Here is a 21,075-nt window from a genome sequence, read left to right as displayed (position 1 = left end):
CTTCATGAGATTTCAGTATCAGGCTTTGTTTATGGTCATGGAAATTCCATACTAAATAAAATTAGCTGGCTAAAAAAAAAACTTTTTACCTACCTACCTACCTACCTACTTACCTACCCTACTCTGAAATTTAGGGTGAGGAGAGGGGAAACAAACATGTTTTTAAATATGGCCTTACCCTTACTTGGCTTTCATGACCCGCACTAAATTTAGTTGGCTGGACAGACCAATTTTGTATAATTATTATGGCTTCTGTTCCCTAGTTATTGGCAGCTGCTAGTAGGTTCGTTTCTCTGCTGTTTACGCACGGGCGATTCTACTGTACAATGTTAGGGACAATTTTTTAAATGATTATATTCAAGCCATTATTGCAATTACCTATACTTTCCTGTTTACAATACACACGCTTTTAGATTCATTTCACTTCACCCGACATACCAATTATGATCCTCGGCTGGGTTAGAGGAGAATAAATAAGGGTTTTTTTTTTTATCGTTTTATGAAAACCTATTTTACACATTTGGATGGTGGTATTCAGGGAGAGGATATACTGAGGTGACACTGGATTTCAATAGTGGGCTGATCGGAATAAGAAATGCATTGAACATGATAGCAAGTGTTTTGAAAAGGAATGATAACTGTTGTACTTACTTGTGGGACAACACTTTCAATGACATAATTATGTAGAATCTATAAAAACAATCATATGTGTTTTTGTATATATTATTTTTTAAGGAATGAAAGTGATGCGGTTTATAAAACTGCATAAATTGTCATAAAATGAGTAAAAATTACTCTCATTCCGTATAATTCAATTTAGTAAACTGTGTTTGTAATTATTTGATGAATAATTTTAAAGAAAATATGAGTTTTATATGATGCGTATCAATATTGCAGAAGTAACAAAATGGAAACTGAGCAGTAAAATGTATTACAACATCATTCCTAGGACATCATATAGCGGGACTAAATGGCAACTTTGTTCATTTGACATATAGAATGTTGATAAAGTCAAATAAACCAATCAAATCGGGTACTGGGGAAGCATTCTAATTCGTGGGGGCCAATGTTCGTGGGTAAGCAAAATTTTGCTGGTTCGTGGGGACGTAATTTCTTGGGTAAGTCATACGATGACACTAAGAGAGATAACTCTACTTGTTTTAAAAAGAATGTGGGAGGACACATAAATTCGTGGGTAAGAGTGACCCATGAAATCCACGAACATCAATCCCCCACGAACAATGATGATTCCACAGTATATTTACATGGTTCTGTCTGTCATGGTTTGTCTTTCATAGAATATTTATCATTATGAAATCACAGATCCAATTTGGTGATAACTATATTTAAAATGTGATGAAAATAAAAGTTAATGGAGTGCTACAAAAATGTATCTTGATAAATTCAGTTTATAAAATACTTCTAAATGAATTTTTTTTTCATTTTTAAGGTGATTGGAGAAACCCTATCTACCTATCAACCAACTGTTACTCAATTGAACCAAGAATCAGAGAGGCTTCGATGTAGTGGTCAGAGCAGTGATGCGGACTGTATTTTGAATGTGACAACCAAGTATGAGATCTTACAAGACCAAGTTGCACAACAAAGAAAGCAGTTTCAAAAGGGTCTGGCTGTGCAACAGCAATATCAAACTCAGAACCAGAAATTAAAAATGTATTTATCAGAATGCAAGGCAGAGTTGGAGCTTGTGGATTCTCAAGAATTAGTTCAAAGGATAACATCACTTCAGGTGGGTGCATGTGTGTAAATGAATTAGAAAACGAGAGTGCAACAATATTTCTAATATCAGTTTATTAATATTGTTCATTTACTTTGCATATTTAGCTCATCTGATGAACTTCTATGATCAAAGGTGTCTGTTAACTTACATTTGTCTGTAAGGTTTTCACAATTTGAGGTCACGTGAGTCATTTAGAAGACCATGTCTGGCCCTGATTAACAGTTTTCAACTTCCTCTCAGAAACTGCATTGCTAATTTTTTTCATGACTAGATGAAACCCATGCAGTGCAAGTGTAGGAAATCACAATTAAATAATATTGAATAGAGGAAGGACTTTTTTAATGTGTGTAAACTTGAATTGTTGACTTGAGTGAATGATATCTATAATTCAAATAAATTTAAGTGCAATTTTTGAATAATTGCGTACATTAGTTCTGTTATATTTATTGATATCATATACAGTAAATTAAACTTGATTATTAGGAAGTCACTTAAACTGGAGCTCCAAATTAAATGTTCCTCATTGTAACATTAATTATCTCTCTCTTTCTCTGTATTGAAAATTAGATAATGATTTTACGAATGCAATATGTAATCCATCATGCTGAATAGTTGACCAAAGACAAAATGAACGATTGTTCATAATTTCAAAACTTGAAACTCAGTATTGCGAATGTGTTTATAATGGTATATATAAGATTTTGTCCAGTTCGATAATTTATGGGCAAAATTATGAATACACACGGTGTGTTCTCGTCAATGCAATAATCGAAAACAAATAATACTGCTATATCGTAAACAGTGGCCTGATTTCTAAGACATTGTCAAGTAGTGTACAACATAATTTCAATAAAATGTTTTAACTTTAAAGTTATAAGGCGCAAACTTCCCAGAACAATCCTGCACCATTCGATATCTGATATATATTGGACAGTTTTCTACTTATTACTTGCTTTCAAGACCTGTGTCATCTCACAAAACATATTCAACCAAAATAAAAACTTTTTTGTGTTTATCCATGTGTTTGTACATATCAGTAACTGTTAATGAATTATTATAGAAAGTCATAACAGTGATTTCTATAATCATGTAAATAATTAAGAACATCGGAAATATCAAATGACTCTCATATTTAAAAATTCATCAATATGTTAGAAACAAAGAACGTCACTGAAAATCAACCATTGGCCTCTACTACATCGGAAACCGCTCTCATCAATCCATCATTGCACGATAATCCCGTGTATCACAAGAGGAATTGGCTATTCTATTTATTCATGAATGTTTTTCAATATGTTAAAAATGACTAATAATGAATGGATAGTGTAATTTCTGAATTTTATATTTTATTGTTTGATTAATTCAATCAAACGATCAACATTTCGACTAACCTACACAAGAAAAATGATTACACTGAATCTATAAATCTTACGAAAACGTACAGGTGATGCAGGTAATACAGATAGCATCCTGGGTATTTAGGAATGTATACACAAGCTAGCATGTTTCCACCGAGACTTCAAACCTGTCTAAAATTAGCTCTGGCCCTTACATGAGGAAAACCGACTGGTTGAAAACCTTGATGTTGAATTAGGGAAGATGCACTGTTATTTCCTTGTTACTATGATATGTTTGTACATAGGAAGAGAAGACATCATTGTCCGCAATCTGAACTTGAGATATATATTGCAGTGTGCATATAGCATCTGTATTTAATTATCCTGATTCTTATGATTTTCATAGGTATTGAAAGAAAAACTACAGGCAGCAGAGACACTCTTCATGCAGGTGGATACTACTCTACAGCAGTTTGTTTTAGAAAATTCAGAGGAAGATGTTGCTGTCTTGAGGGAAGAATACAAACACTTACAAGATGAAGCTGAGATTTTAAAGAAATCGGCAGAGAAAAAATTAAAACACAACAAACTCATAAAGAAGAACTGTGTAGAGTTTGAGGCCCTTATTGAGGAGGCAGCGTCATGGCTAGAACAAAAGGAAGACACAATAGCTAACTGTGGTGCACTGGATCTGGACACAGCCATGATGGCCCCAGTCGTCCGCAAACATAGAGTAAGTACTGTTGAAAGTTACCCAAAGCAAACATAGAGTAAGTACTGTTGAAAGTTATCCAAAGCAAACATAGAGTAAGTACTGTTGAAAGTTACCCAAAGCAAACATAAAGTAAGTACTGTTGAAAGTTACCCAAAGCAAACATAAAGTAAGTACTGTTGAAAGTTATCCAAAGCAAACATAAAGTAAGTACTGTTGAAAGTTACCCAAAGCAAACATAAAGTAAGTGCTGTTGAAAGTTATCCAAAGCAAACATTAAGTACTGTTGAAAGTTACCCAAAGCAAACATAAAGTAAGTACTGTTGAAAGTTACCCAAAGCACAAGTACTATGCCCATTACTAAAGACCGCCAAATGTTTATTTCTTGTCAATATATACATTTGATGGTTTTTAGCTCACCTGAGCTGAAAGTTCAAGTGAGCTTTTCTGATCACCATTTGCCTGCCATCTGTCCATCCATTTGTAAACTTTCACATTTTCATCTTCTCCAAAAGTATCTTCTCAAGAGCAACAGGGCCATGATAAGTCATGTTAATATGCAAGCATCCTTACGTGCAAATTGTGGCCCTCTGAGGTAGGTTAGGTCCACAATAGGGGATCATAGTTTTATGTGAGAATATATAGGGATATAATCAAACAAGAGACCCACGGGCCACATCGCTCACCTGAGTCACCTTAGCTTTGCTGTTGTGATTTTAAAAAGATTTTTATCAATCTTTATTTCCATGAAAATTTTCTATCGTATATTGTGGCCCCAACCTAGTCCAAAGAATCACAACATAACTGGAAATGAATTCACTTAACACAGAGATGCCTCAACACCAATATGACTAACATGTTCTTATGACCAATGTCACAAGGTCATAGATCATGGTATGATATGAAAGACCTTGCCATAAGAAATCTATATACAAAATATGAAAGTCCTACCTTAAATAATTCAGGAGATATTGAATAGGTAAGGGTTTCTTTTAAAGTAGGTCAAACTCCAAGGTCAAAAGATCAAACAGCATTGTGTCACAAGGTCTTGCCATAAAGAATCTATATACAAAATATAAAAGCCCTACATAAAATAGTTCTGGGCATACTTAATAGGTTATGTTTTTGTAAAGGTAGGTCAAACTCTGAGTTCAAGGTCACAAGGTCTAAGAACATGATATGAAATGAAAGGTCTTGCCTTAAGAAATTTATATACAAGATATGAAAGATCTATCTTAAATAGTTCAGAATAGGTCAAATTTTTAATAAAAGTAGGTAAAATTTCCAAGTCAAGGTCACAATATCACACACCATTGTTAACACATGAAAGGTCTTGCCGTAAAGAATGTATATACAAAATATAAGTAGTTGAAGAGATGTTTTTATAGATTTTTCCTATATATATCAGCATATAAAACTTTGATCCCCTATCCTACCCTGGGGACCATGATTTGAACAAACTTAAATATTATCAATGTCAGGAAGCTTTCATGTAAATTTCCACTTCCTGGCCTAATGGCTCTTGAGAAGATTTTTGAATGACCACCCCATTTTTGCCTTTTCGTGATTATCTCCTCCTTTAAAGGGGGGTTGACCCTTTATTTGAAGAAACGTGAAAGCCCTTCACCCAAGGATGCTTTGTGCCAAGTTTGATTGAAATTGGCCCAGCTGTTCTGGATATAAAGTAAATAATGTAAAAAGTTTACAGAAGGGCAGACAGACCAAAAAAAAAAAAGCTCACTTGAGCTGAAAGCTAAAAACATCATAGGAACTTTTTCCCCTATGAACAAAGTTTGTCCTCTCTGTCTAGCAGCATTTCAATGATGACAAATCTGTCAGACAGAATAGATGTCAGCTAGATCTCAACAACACTTTTGGAATTTGACTGATTTGTGTTATAACTTTGCTTGAAATATGGAAATGATGTAATAATTGTATAATTATCACAGATGATTGCTAAAGAGGCCCATGAAAAATTGAATAGACTGAAAGAAAAGGCACAGGCTGAAGTTGCACACTACCACAAGATTGAAGAAGATATTCCTGAGCATATCATGGAAAAACTAGAACAGATCAACAACTTAGAAAACACGATGATGGTAATGCATTGATAAATTACTTTATATTATTATGCCCCCCTTCAAAGAAAAGGGGCACTCTGCTTTGCACCTGTCAATCGGTCGGTCAGTCTACTGGTTGGTAGACCACATGTTGTCCGCTCAATATCTTGAGAACCATTCACTTCATCGTAATGATATTTCATATGTGGGTGGGTTATGAGTAGAAGAGGACCCCTATTGTTTTTCATGTCAGAAGGTCAAAGGTCAAGGTTCAATCTACTCTGGACATGGGAATATACTGTCCGCTCAATATCTTGAGAACCCTTTGCTTGACAGACATCAAACTTTGTACATTGGTACATCCTAAGAAGTAGATGACTTCTGTTGATCTTGAGGTCACATGGTCAAGGGTCAAACTGGACATAGTAATATATTGTCTCCTATATTTTAAGAATTATTTGTTTCTTTGACACCAAACTTGGTACACTGGTACAGCATAAGAAGTAGATGACCCCTATTGATTTGTAGGTCACATGGTCAATATACTCTTGACATAGGAAGATATTGTCTGCTCAATAGTTTGAATTGATGGTACTACTATCAATTAAATGATGTGTTTAACAAACATCTCTTGTTTGAAATGGTTTGGCACTACTATTAATTAAATGATGCATGTGTATAACTCTTTTCAATTTTGCACCATGGGGGGCATACATGTTTTACAAACATTTCTTGTTATAATGTTACCTGTGTGTAACTTGATGGACCTACAAGTCAGCTGTATTTTTGAACAATATTTTGGAGGAATTTATTATTGACCCGTGTATAAATATGTTAAGATTTTTGCTATAATTATCCTTCAATTCTGTCACATTTTCCTCTGTTTAAAGCTTTTTTCTGTTTCCTCATCTTCCCTCCCAAATATTTCTTTTTTCTGAGAGACTCAATAGTGCACATTTATGAAACAATACATATATTGTATTGATTAGCATTATAAGTTATTGTATAACCTGCAATGCATATGTTTTGATGTTTTGTGTCACCAAAAATAGAGTTCTATCCTAAAATTCTATTTCAATCTCTTTTGAATTGCAATATCTGATAAATAATGATAATAAATGATGTTCTTTTTTGGACAGTCCTATAGTAAATGATAAATTGTTTCCTCCTTCACTTTCAAAAGAGGTGCATATTTCTAATCTGCTCTACCTATTTTGTACAGGTACTGTAGCTGTTAGTTATTTAAAGCCATTATACTATTTATTCGAAAAAGAGATATCTTTAACTTTGAGAGATATCTCTCTAATTTAAAGAGATATCCCTTATTTTAAGAAATATCTCTTATGGTTAAGAGATATCTCTCAGCTTTGAGAGATAGCTCTTTAACTTTAAAAGGCATCTCTTTAAAATAGGACATATCTCCTTAAATTAGAGAGATTATTCTCTTAGTTAATTAAACACCATTGGTTGGAATTGCTCAGGTGGTCAAAGTCTCTTTAACGTCATCATGATTAATATCATTCTCTGGTTATAGATAATATTTATATTGATATAAAAAAATATTTCTTTCCAGAGTGCCATTGCGAAGAAGGAACAATATCTCGATGCAGCACAAGCAGACCGTGCTCAATTTGAAAACTCCATGAAGCAAATTAATGATTGGTTGTCTGGTGCAGAATCTCTCACAGACTCCGGTTATGATACTTTGGAGTACGAAAATTTAAAGGACACACTTATGGAACACCAGGTAAGTTTACTATCAACTTGAACTCCAAATGAACTGTAAACTGGTAAAAATAATATACAATATAAAATACTTTGTGTAACCGAGTCCTCTTTCACCTTTTACTTGACATTTTTCAGACCTTGTACCTTATAGATGTTATGAAATTTTTGAAGATATACATGTGACAATTTAAAAGCTCTTCTGATCACCCATTGTCCATCTGTCTGTAAACTTTTCACATTTTTGACTTCTCCAGAACTACTGGGGCAATTTCTATCAAACTTGGAACAAATCATCTTTAGGTGAAGGGGATTCAAGTTTGTTCAAATGAAGGGCCATGTCCCTTTCAAAGGGGAGAAAATCACAAAAATGCAAAAATAGGGTGGGGTCATTTAAAAATCTTTTTCTCAAGAACCACTGGGCCAGAAGAGCTGAAATTTACATGAAAGCTTCCTTACAAAGTGGAGATTCAAGTTTGTAGAAATGACAATGATGGCCCCTGGGGGTTAGGAAGGGGCCTCAATAGAGAATCAAAGTTTTACATGCAAATGTATAGGGAACCAAACTTGACACAAAGCATCCTTAGATTAGATTTGTTAATATGAAAGGCTATATCCATCTACAAGGGTATATGATAATTGATGAATTTGTAGTCAAATTTAATAATTAAGTTTGATGAATAATGAATTTTAGTAGTTACCTTTGAAAAGTTTTTTCTGAACCAAGCTGCTTGTATAATGATAGTGTTGCTCAAGCTTGTTTATTGCAAGGAACTGCTGCTCAGATGAGTGATGTGGCCCATGTGTGGTCAAATGAATTACTCGGGCGGCTTGATCTTGAGGACCTTGATCCCATTTTTAAGGAAAAAAGACGCTGCTGGTACGGCCACGTAGTCAGATCCAGCAGTGCTATCAAGTGTGCTCTCAACCTACAAGTTTATGGAGTCAGCCGGCCAATGATATCTTGGAGAGATTGAATTAATGAGCGCAGTAATTGATTTGATGCCTGCATCAATTCAATTGTTGTGCACAAGAATTTAATTGATATCTTCAAATAATTAAAGATATATTCAATAAATTTGAGTTTATGTTAATTCGGCGCTCCATAAAGGACATAATAACGGAGAATTTTTAAAAAAATATTTTTAATAATAAAGCTTAATGATAATAAGAAATAGAGGAAAAAATAATATGGTACCAAACTTTGGGGAACATGATAAAAAGGCATGAAACAATCTATAGAGATTATTTCAGTCTGTAAGGTAGAAGGCACAACTTTAGAGTGTGATTTTTCCTTAGATACACGTTTTGTTATGTTTTGTACATTGACAGGATTACTTTCATGAGGCCAGTATGTGTCAGGATGAAATGGAACAAGTGATGGAAATTTCTGAGCGACTTCTTCCTACTCTGGATTCCAATGATACAGAAACTTTGAGGCAGACACTTAAACAGACCAATCGAAGGTTCAATGATGTAACCACAAAATCAAACAGAAAGCAGGAGATGGTGGAACTCAAAATCAAGGAATGGAAGGATTATCAGGTAGAGACGAAAATCTACACTTTTTTAGATTGTCATACGAGTCTCACATTTGTATGATCAATTCACTTGATAAAGGTAAAAGGTAAAATTAAGTTGCTAATGTGCTGAAGATGTGTACAACATTTGAACAAATTTTTATTATCAGAAAGATGGAAAGCAAACATGATATATAATGCATTAGAAATAAACCATTTTCAACACTTAAGAAATTCTTATCCTCTGCATAATACAATATTCAGACCTAAGGGAAAAGGATGGAAGTGGTGTGAACTGTGGAAATCTTATGATTAATTCATATACTAGCAAGCAGACAAACAGGGTGCATAGATATTATGAGCAAGGCCTATGGGTCTCAAAGAGGTTGTAAAATCCTTTGCATCAGTGTCACTGTCAGTGATTCAAATTCCAGGATGTGGCTCTATAGTATACTTACATATACATATACTTCAAGTGCATTTGATATTTTGAAATGCTTTTTATATGCCCTTCTGACGGGACGTACATGTATCATGGTATGGCATCGTCCCTCCGTCTGCCTGTCCAGACCTTGTGGGTAGAATACAGACCGAACTGTAAGCTCCAGGATTTTACAACTTGGTACATTTGATCACCATGATGAGAGGAAGATGCCTATTGTTTTTCAAGATAAGAAGTCAAAGGTCAAGGTCGTAGTATCACTTACTTAGTAGGAAAACCTAGTAGGAAACCCTTGAGGGCAGGATACAAACCAAACCCTAAGCTCCAAGATATTGCAAGTTAGTACATTTGATCACCATGATGAGAGAAAGATGCCTATCATTTTTCAAGGTCAAAGGTCAAGGTCACAGTATCACTTGGTAGGAAAATGTTGTAGGCAGTATACAAACCAAACTGTTGGGGCTAGGACCGTCAAACTTTGTACACATACACTTTATGGAGGATGCCTATTGTTTCTTAAGGTCAATGGTCAAGGTCGTAGTAGCAGGATGCAGACCGATTCGTTGGAGCAAGGACCATCAAACTCAGTACACATACATCTTATGCCAAGTGAAAATATTACTTAGAGAGTACATGATTTGCCTTGTTTTTACGATGCAAAGAAAGTATGTCACACCCTGACATTGATTGCTGATATTACTTGAATCCAAGTTCTACAAATCATGGTGTAAGAAGAACACTCTATATTAGCTTATCATGGGTGTATTATGTACCGTTGGTGGTACTCTTGTTACACCTAGACAGACTAGATGGGTACATAGTTACATGTATACTAATTAACGAGGCCCATGTAAACTCTATAGTTACTGAATTACACAGGAAATTTAGGGGACCTCTAATTAAATGACAGATCAGTGACAGTGTTGAAAGAATCACTTGCAAATAAAATTCTTACAAAAGTTTCAGAACGCAGTGCTCATGATTTGAGTTTTTTTTACTTGATATTTAAATTCACAGACATTGACAATCAGGAGAATAAGAATATATTTTTCAGCTCTAGCTACCTTAAGGTTTCTTATCTTACAAGCAAATTGCTGACAATAATAACCTTACTTTTTAAAGAGAGTTAAGTATACTGTTTTTAACTTGGTCTGTGTGTCTGTCCATCTGTCTGTCACACTTTCTTCATCTTCAAACTCCTCTTATTCTAAAGGGATAGTATAGGTCATTTTGTCTTAAAAATTTTAAAGAATTAAAATGTGTCCAGTGCCTCAAACAAGTCATTTTCTATAAGTGATAATTTCATGTATCTGCATTTATTTCCAAATTTAAAACAATTGTGATCTTCAGATTACATCCCCTGAACTTTTCCTTCCTGGGCAAAAAATTAATCTGCTATGTAAGTTGACTCCCAGTGTAACTGTTGACAAACATGCAATCATTTCAAACCTGATAGATATCATGCATTTATCTTTTTTATATATGCTTTGAATTCTGAATTTTTGTTTTAGACGCTAGTCTTGTCTTTGAATGAGCAGTTTGGGACATTGGAAGAGGAGTTGGCTAAAACTGAAAATTTTCCACTTGTTAGCCAGTCAGCAGTACAGGATCAGCTGAAAATCACCAAGGTAATTCATTACGAAGTGTCTAAAATTTACACCACAACAAGGTAAATCATAACAAAGTGTCTAAAAGTTACACAGCAGCAGAGCCCTTCATAACAAAGTGTCTAAAAGTTACACAGCAGAAGAGCCCTTCATAACAAAGTGTCTAAAAGTTACACAACAGCAGAGCCCTTCATAACAAAGTGTCTAAAAGTTACACAACAGCAGAGCCCTTCATAACAAAGTGTCTAAAAGTTACACAACAGCAGAGCCCTTCATAACAAAGTGTCTAAAAGTTACACAACAGCAGGACTGTAGCCTAGAAGTGAGAAGTAAAACACTGTAACAGCCAACATACCTCAGGTAAGTTAAGTGCGGGGAGCTAATTTAAGATAGGTGTGAAGTCCCCGAGCCCGAGGACATCCTGCTAGCTTGTATATACCGTCCCAAATATACAGGATGTTATCTGTGTTACCTGCATTACCTGTACGTTTTTATAAGATTGAAAAATTCATGGTAGTCATTTTTCTTGTGCAAGTTAATCGAAACGTTGATAATTAAATATAATGAATCAAATGTGTAAAATTAAAGCTCGATAAATTTATCTTACATAAATGAGAATGTTAGTCATTGAAAACTTAAGCAGAATATTCTTTATTCTAAGTTTTCTTGTATCCATTTGACTGCCTCTGTCAGATACCCGGTATCCGATGATGGACTGCCAAACATACAGTTTCCGACGGGAGGTCCTGCATACTGTGGTCTCAGAACTAATTTTGATTAGACCTCATCAGAATATCAACACTAGATGTAGCTGCAGAGCTATAGCTCTCTGAAAAAATATTTGACAGATCAGATCTCTCTGAATACCTGAGCTGAAGGCTCGAGTGAGCTTTTCTAATAAAAATTTGTCCATTGTCTATTGTCATTGCCGTTGTCAGCGTAAACTTTTCCATTTTCATCTTCTCCAGAACCACAGGGCCAATTTCAACCAAACTTGGCACAAAGCATTCTTGGGGAAATTGCTTTCAAGTTTGTTCAAATGAAGGGCCATGCCCCCTTCAAAGGGGAGATAATCACAAAAATAGGGTGGGATCATTTAAAGATCTTCTCAATTACCACTGGGCCAGAGGTGTTCAAATTTACGTGAAAGCTTCCTGACAAAGTGCAGATTCAAGTTTGTTAAAATCCTGAACCCTGGGGGTAGGATGTGGCCACAATAGGGGATCAAAATTTTACATAATATAAGGAAAATCTTTGAAAATCTTCTTCTCAAAAGACACTGGTCCAGAAAAGCTGAAATTTACATAAAAGCTTCCTGACATAGTGCAGATTCAAGTTTTTAAAAACATGGTCCCATAGGGGTAGGATGGGGCCACAATAGGGGATCAAAGTTTTACAAATTAATATATAGAGAAAATCTTTAAAAATCTTCTTTTCAAGAACCATTGGGCCAAAGAAGTTTACATTTACATGAAAGCTTCCTGACATTGTGCAAGTTTGTAAAATTCATGGCCCCCGGGGGTAGGTTGGGGCCACAATAGGGACCAAAGTTTTACATGCAAATATGTATGGAAAATCTTTAAATATGGGTCAAGGTGACTCAGGTGAGTGATGTGCCCATGAGCCTCTTGTTTCAGAGAGCTACAGTTCTGCAGCTTCACTAGATGATGCATGCATGTAAATGGATAGTCAATCTACAAACCTGATTTGATTGTTATCTCTGCATTTTACAGGATCTTCTGATGAAAATGGAGAAGATTCACCCGGAGATGAATGATTTACATGATAAAGCTCATGAGCTGGAAAGAGTTGGAAATCCGTCAAGCTGTGCAGCAATTTCCAAGCTGTCTAGTGATGTTAATCAGCGATGGCAAGAGCTTACTAGAGCAGCAGAAAATAAACAAATGTTACTTTGCAACATTGATGTGCAGTGGGAGGACTTTGTTACACTTTCAGATAGCCTAGAAAAAGTGCTTTTGGAAGTTGAAGAGACAATGCCTAAAGTAGAAACAGAAAAGTATACAACTTCAGAGCTGAACATTCAACTTAAAAATGCAAAGGTATTTTGAACTGATTTTTCTTGTCTTTTTGAGTGCAAGAACCAGAAGTTAAGTGTTTCAGTGATGGATTGTTTGTTTGTTTGGGGTATTACGTCCCTTTGAGAATCTTTAATTCTCTCATATGTAAAATGTCTTAGGTTGTTTATGCAAAGGCATTTTCTTAAAGTTTGTTTAACATTCATCTGTTTGTCAAATTTTGTCTGTCTGTTGCCTGGTTGTAAACTTTTAAGGTCTCCTGAATCAGGTGAGTTGGAGGGGGGACGGATTTTAGGAATATTTAATGCAAAATCATACATTTTCTGCACATCATTTGTCATTTCCACCAGTGTCATAATCAAAAATTTCATTCCACCTGTTTCGAAGCGCAATTATTATAGCGTTAAAATTATTTAAAGATTGTACAAGATTAACAGACATGTAGTAAGTTGATATAACTTCATTTTATGTTCTATAAAATTTTGATTGTCTAATTTGGCGATTCTTGGAATCAGCATATATAGATAAAAACTCCAGATTTGGCACCCAAAATGGCAGAGTCTTTTGGCTAATACTTGACTTTCACATGTTGCCCCTCCCCCCTTTTTTCGGATATCCTGGATCTGCCACTGTTCATCAACAATATTTGAAATTGAAACTGTATGATTCCTGCGAATAAGCAGCAAAGCAAGACCAAACCAGTTTATTGATCATCATTCATAGTAGACCTGCACCAATGCTTCAAAGACGTAAAAAATGATATTTGCAAGGCAAAGAACCAACTGGCATAGTAGTGTATACCTAATTGATATAATCATTCCTATTCTATTTTGTAAAACAATTAAAATACTTGTGAGTATTTCAAGACTTCTCTTCTATTTTCCTTTTCTTCAATAAGGAGACACTGAAATTTAAGGGTAAAACATCACTGGAAGTGCTCGTCCACACCAGAAGTTGAATATTAGTTTTCCATTCAAATTTTGATTATTGTTTTTTTTTTGTCAAGCCACTATCTCATAGCTATTTCAATGGTTCTGGTATGAACAGGAACTGTGTACCAGAAGTAGTGTAACAGAAGACCAACTCATTACTAGTAATTTAAAAGAGCTTCTAGTTATTATGTCTCAAGGAGTCGGAGGTACTCCAGGCCAGATTTTTACGTTTCGCAACTGCTGATATCAGCAAATTGAAAATTGACTATTTAAAAAGGGATTTCAAAGGGGAAAATGTACAGAACTTTGATGCTTTCTATCTCTTAAAGGAAAATATTCTGTAAAGTATTACATAACATAAATTGGTTAGAATATTACTTCAAATTTTGTCTTGCATTCCCTTTTAAGGAATTCTAAGCATCTACAAAACGAATTTATCCTGTCGATAATTTTACGTATACATTAATGAAAGGCACTATTCATTCTTGATACTTTATTAAATGTACAACAACAATAAATGACTGCAACAAATTTATTCTTGAGATACTTAATCAAATGTACAACAAATAGAAATAGCTGCAACAACAACGGGATAAAAACAAGTTTTTCTAGAAAGTGTAAATTCAAAAATTAATTAATTTGTTAATAGTGTTTTAAAATGTTCTTACCTGTGACGTCATAATATGTGATGATGCTGGGCATAAGTATTCCCATGATGTCATAGTACATGTGTACAGCGTGGAAGAGGCATACTAGCAATATTAGGTTATTTTAAAAGAGGCATAATTTCGTATTTAGTATTGGTTTCAGCCAATGAAATGTAAAGATTTTTATCAGAGGCAGGATAAGTTGGTATACATGTGTTAAGTACACAGCGACATATTTTGTGCGTGCATCTATCTGTTGACATTTAAACATTTGATATCATGAACATTCATATAACTTTGTAAATTTACAAATTAATTCATTGTGTATATGTATTGTGCAACAATGATTTTTATAACTTTTGTTTCACAGGATATATCTTGTACATTAAAGAACTCTGAACAAAAAGTAGTTGCCCTGAAAAAATGTGCACAGAATTTGAGACAGATTTTGCCAACAGTTGAGGCAGAAGTACACACTCAGGAAAAATTGTTTCATGTCGTTGAAAAAGTTGAGAGGTACTTAAACTGCATAAATTATTATTATGTTCGATTGTATTTACCCCATTCTTAAGCAGAAGTATTGAATAAATGTATTGTATATCCATATATATATATACATATTTTTCCTATATCCATATCTTTATTAGGACACCTGTATTTCTTGGAGCCATTTTGATACCAATTTTGTAATTTACATCTATAGGCAACAAAAATTTGTGGAGTTAGTAAACCTTACTTCTTGAGGTCCAAGAAGTGGGGCCAAAGCTTTCAAAAAGATTGATACGATGATGACAAACAGTATATGTATTTATGATGAGCAAAGAGGCCTCTACCAAGATTGTGAATTTCATTACTATTGACGTTTAAGCAGTGCTTAAACGAACCTGTAAATTAAGCCTAGCTGCATTGTTTTTGGATTTGAATGACAGCTAGTGTTCATTGATGTCTTACCAGGTGAATTTTAGGGATGTGCATGCTTATATCCTCGAAGTCTTTGACCTTTTGATTTATGGTATTATTATCTAGGATACAAAACAGAATACAGGAAATTCAAGCATCATTGGAGGATGAGGTCGAAGACAGAGAAAATTTCCACAAGGGTACAACAGAGGCACTGTCTTGGCTTAGGGAAGCTAATGTAGCACTTATAACAATGGACTCCGGAAAGACTCTGTCAGATGTAACAGAAAGGCTGGAAAAGCAAAAGGTAAAATTAGAGCTGGATATTAGCAGTGATCTTGGTGATTTTTGTGTTGCCTGGTGAATACATCAACAATAAGGAATTAATTTATTTGTCTATTTTGTGTAAATCTTTCTCAAACCAAATCTTTCTAACAAAGAAATATTAAGTTTTCACACTTCTCAAACAGATTGCTCATGAGTTGAAAATGTTTCACACTTTAATCTAAGGTCATATTCTTAAGTTCAAGGTCTCCAGGAAAAAAATATTATATTTCATATCCAGATTATGTAACAAAAACACTATGTATTAAGGAAAACAGCCTAAAATTTTCCATTCTGTAAGAAAAAGAAATTATCTCTGGCTGCAGTTCTTTCTCTCACAGAATGGACAATATGTGACCTTTATAGTCTATTGTTACAATAATGAAATCAAAATTTAGATTTGAAAATTAATGCATATTTCCTGATTTTTTGCAAATTTCACTTCGTGCAGCACCACATTCACCTTTCCTTATTTGAATAGCCAGTATCTGAGTTTATGTCTTCATTTCCTTGAGTCCCGTGGGGATCCGGGTTTGAATAGGTTCTCAGTACCCCTTGCTTGTTGTAAGAGGTGACTAAATGGGGTGGTCCTTCAGATGAGAACGCAAAAACCGAGGTCCCGTGTCACAGCAGGTGTGGCACAATAAAGATCCCTCCCTGCTCAATGGCCATAAGCGCCGAGCATAGGCTTAAATTTTGCAGCCCTTCACCGGCAGTGGTGACGTCTTCATATGAGTGAAATATTCTCGAGAGGGACGTTAAACAATATTCAATCAATCAATCATTTCCTTGAACATGTTCTTTGACTTTGAAAAACTTTGCATAATTAGTTTTTACAGACCCTGAAGCATACTACTACACCACTTGCATGGAACAGTACGAAACGATTCTTGCACGGACCTGTGAACGGTTTGCATAGAACGGTTTGCATGGAACGCTGAATGGTCTGCACCAAACGGTGAATGGTTTGGAATGCTACGCACGAAGTCCTGACTATTTGTAGGCGTGGCTTGTATGCTTTCTGAACGATCTGCACGAAACATTAGGCATAACCTGCACGCTTTGATTTTGTGGTATTATTTGGTTCTTCCTGGGGTTAGTTTAAACGCGAAATAATTTTAATAATAGTAATGGTTGTCTTTTTCTTCAGTAGGTGTCAGAAACTGAATTGTTTGCAACTGTGAAGTGATTGGTTTGATTAAATACTATTGAATAAAAAGAATTTATGGGATAATTTTCTATGATATACTGGACAGACTAGTGAAATACTTTGCGGACTAGTGAACATCAATAGTCACTATTCCGTACAGACTAGTGCTTAGAAAAGTTAATTTTGAAACCTGCCTAGTTCCCACAGCGAAATGACTTGCACGTTTTGTATGGTCTGTAAGTTTCTTGGGGTGTGGTTTGAGCGGTCTGCACATTTCTTTGGGCGTGACTTGATCATGTACGGAATGATTCTTGCACGAAACAGTTTGCATGGAATGGTGAACGGTCTGCACGAAACGGTGAATGGTTGGCACAGAACGATTAATGGTTTGCACAGAACAATGAACGGTTTGTGAGGAACGAAAGAAACACTTTGGAAGTGTAGTAGCGTGCTTCAGGGTCTGTATGTATGAACGAACTGTTCATTCACTCTAAGAACTCTGGGAACTGGGTGACACCACAATGAGGTGCAAGGTTTTACAAACACATTTTTCCCCTCAAGAATCACAAGGGTACGGATGTCAAGTTAATGTGCAAGCATCCTAATGTACTGTACATCTTAATTTGTTCATACTATGACCCTGGGGTTACAATTGGGGTTTAAAAATCTTGGGATAAAGGTAAAGAGGAAAAATCTTTGAAAGCCTTTTTCTCAAGAACCACAAAGGTTCAACTTTTAAAACGGTATGAACACTTCCTCTCAAACAACAGATTTGAGTTTGTTCACACCATAACACCTACAGGGCAAAGGGCAGGGCCATGGTAAGGTTTAAGAGTTTTAATTATATGTATTTATAGGAAATATCTTTCCAAATCCTATCAAGAACCACATATTTCTTAGTGATATGGTCCATCATGGGTCTCTTGTACAAAATTATGTTTACAAAATAAAAACTTTTCATTATACTCAATCAGGTGCTCGAACTTGAATTTGCTGTGAAAATGGAACAACTGAAGCATATGACACAGCTACAGGAAACAAAATACATCTCCATCAATAAGACGTTGCCTTTGGAAATGGCTCATGAGTTACAAGACATTCAAGAGTTAAAAACTTCTGTTATGGAAGTCATGCAATCCAAAGAAAAAGAGCTGCTGCAAATCCAACTTGATAGACAGGAAGTGACTGCAGCCTCAAAAGAAGTGAACTCTTGGTTGGCAAAGAGTGAACTCCTATTACAGGAACAGATTGTCAACATTTCAGACTGCAGGCAGAGACACCAGGTAATTTATGATATGGTGAAATATGGCTTGTTCATTTTTAGATCTATAGTCTGAGACCAGATTCTGTATGTTGTACATCCTTCTGTCTTTCAGTAGTCAGGAGGCATTTTATTTAAGATGTATAACATATCTTCTCCCAATTTTATTTAATTTTCTTCAAATATGGTTGTCATTAAATATACATACATTTTTCACTGTATTTGGTAGAATTTTAATGTCAGATATAGAAATTGTTTACATTTGTTATGCTGTAAAAATCTATATTTACAAAGGGACATTGAATTTTGATGTCAAAGCAGAGAATCAGTTGTATATCAAACTGTATTTGGGGCTTGGTAAGACATCTGTTCAGACTAAAGAATTGCTAAAACAAACACTGTGGACGAAATGTCGAGGGTTTTAGTTTATCGCTGGCATGAGTGATTTACTGACAAACCATTAAACCAGAACTAACGTCAACTGCAGTCTTAGAGTCATTGAGGAATGATGCATGTCAGACTGTCTTTCTGAAGATTGATGAATTGGAATTGCATGGCATTTGGTTAAATTTCAATGCGTGTGGGTCGACTCTCCATTATTAGCTCAGGCCCAAGTGAGCTTTTCTGGTTGAAATTTGTCCGTTGTCGGTGTCAGTGTCATCTTTTCACATTTTCATCTCCTTCTCCAGTGCCACTTGGTCAATTTCAACCAAACTTGGCACAAAGCATCCTTGCGTGAAGGGGATTCAAATTTTTTTTAATGGTCATGCTCCCTTCAAAAGGGAGATAATCATAAAAATGAAAAATATGGTGGGGTCATTTAAAAATCCTCTTTTTAAGAACCACTGAGCCAGAAAAGATGAAATTTACATGAAAGCTTCCTTACATAGTGTAAATTCAAGTTTGTTATAATCATGACTCTTGCGAGTAGGGTGGGGCCACAATAGGGGATCATAGTTTTACATGCGAATATATAAAGAAAATCTTTAAATTTTCTCAAGAACCAATGGGTCATAAAAGAAAGGAGATTTGAGTGAAAACTTCCTGATATAGTGTAGATTCAAATTTGTTCCAATCATGACCCCCGAGGGTAGGGTGGGGCTACATTAGGGGATCAAAGTTTTACATCCTGATGTATAGGAATATCTTCTTTTCCAGAACCACTGAGCCATTTTCAATCAAACTTGATACAAATCATCCTCAGGTGAAGGGGATTCAAGATTATTCAAATGAAGGGCCATGCCTCCTTCAGAAAGGAGATAATCACAAAAATGAAAAATAGGTTGGGGTCATATAAAAAAAAATTCTCAAGAACCACTGGGCCAGAAAAGCTTAGATTTACATGAAAACTTTCTGACATAGTGCAGAATCAAGTTTGTTAAAAATCAGGTTAGGTTGAGCCACAATAGGGATCAAAGTTTTATATGAAATATATAGGGAACCAAACTTGGCACAAAGTAGTGTTTTGTAATCAAATACTTGTAGTAAAACATTTCAGTCTAAATAGAAATGGAGCAATGACCCACTAAAAATCAACCAATAAGAGCCGAGTTAAACACGTGCATATGATTAGATGTTTTATAGTTTGTAAATGTATCAAGTTCGGAAATAAGTTTAAATTGAGAACAAATTACAGTAGAAACATTGACATAATGCTTTCTTATTGACTGTCGGAAATATTACACCCATCCGAAATATCAACACTTTCCTCTACTGAAGAACACAACATGCACACTTTGAAGTTTATTGTCTCCTCACTCATATCCAGATGACATTTCTCCATGTCGATCTAGCGGACTACCTCTATTCATATTATTTTTTGATTTTAGATCAAAACCAACGAATGTATAGAAACTTCTGGTCATTATAAAATACTGATCTCTACTGAAAACAGCCCTGAAATTTTCCGGAAATAAAGAACTTTGCCAGAATGATGGATTAAAAACTTTTGGGTCGGTGGGACTTTCTCAGACTCGGTCGGGTGAGGGGAAATAAACAATGTTTTTATTTTGGCCGACTTAAAAATTATGCAGTTGTCTATTTTCATTACCATGACATCGAGAAAGGACAACATGATTTTATTGGATTCCATAGTGAATTTCATGGTAGGTTTTAGTGTGTTTAGAATATTAAAAAACTCCATTAATTGCTGTTCTCCTCTGTCCCATATGATAAAACAATCGTTCAAGGAACCTTCCACGACTGCCTTAGAAAATTTTCAAATTTTTGACTTAATGTTTCCTGAATTGTAAAAAATAATTTCTCTTCCAAAAAACCCCAAATTAGTGATGCATAAGTTGTGGCAACTTTGGTTCCCATTGAAGTGCCCAGCTTCTGTTTCTAAATAGTTTCATTGAATTGCATGAAATCGTTTTCCAAGATTAATTGTAGACTGCTCAAAAATCTCTCGTGTAAAAGATTAGGGAATCGATCTATCCAATATTGTATGGCGGCTAGTCCTAGCTCATGGGGAATATTAGAATAGAGGTTTGTGACATGAAAATCCAAGAGATAAGTAATCCTGTGAGTTTCGCAGGTAGGTCCTTCGACTATGGATCTAATTTTTAGATCTTATGGGCATTCAATACTTATTCACGGATATATAATTTTTACGTTTGTCATTTATGATTTGGTTTTCATGTATTTTTGGTAGGCTATAAAAGTTGCTGGTTTTAGCATTA

The 21,075-nt window shown here is 35.1% G+C and overlaps 1 protein-coding gene across 3 annotated transcripts in view; it reads left to right on the top strand.

Moving 5' to 3' along the window:
- Positions 1-21,075, top strand: part of LOC125652301 (nesprin-1-like) — a 120,834-nt gene that overhangs the window by 24,824 nt on the left and 74,935 nt on the right. For all 3 annotated transcript variants that reach the window (XM_048881378.2, XM_048881376.2, XM_048881377.2), the window contains exons 9-18: positions 1,451-1,750; positions 3,485-3,811; positions 5,740-5,889; positions 7,424-7,597; positions 8,908-9,120; positions 11,049-11,165; positions 12,878-13,204; positions 15,130-15,275; positions 15,786-15,966; positions 18,108-18,416. In XM_048881378.2, the coding sequence (XP_048737335.2) occupies positions 1,451-1,750; positions 3,485-3,811; positions 5,740-5,889; positions 7,424-7,597; positions 8,908-9,120; positions 11,049-11,165; positions 12,878-13,204; positions 15,130-15,275; positions 15,786-15,966; positions 18,108-18,416 (2,244 nt within the window). The remainder of the gene's footprint in view (positions 1-1,450; positions 1,751-3,484; positions 3,812-5,739; positions 5,890-7,423; positions 7,598-8,907; positions 9,121-11,048; positions 11,166-12,877; positions 13,205-15,129; positions 15,276-15,785; positions 15,967-18,107; positions 18,417-21,075) is intronic.

This window comes from Ostrea edulis, chromosome 5 (genome assembly GCF_947568905.1).
Source record: "Ostrea edulis chromosome 5, xbOstEdul1.1, whole genome shotgun sequence".
NCBI classification, from domain to species: Eukaryota; Metazoa; Mollusca; class Bivalvia; order Ostreida; family Ostreidae; genus Ostrea; species Ostrea edulis.
The sequence above is the reverse complement of the archived record's forward strand: the minus strand, read 5'-3'. Positions and strand labels throughout refer to the sequence as shown.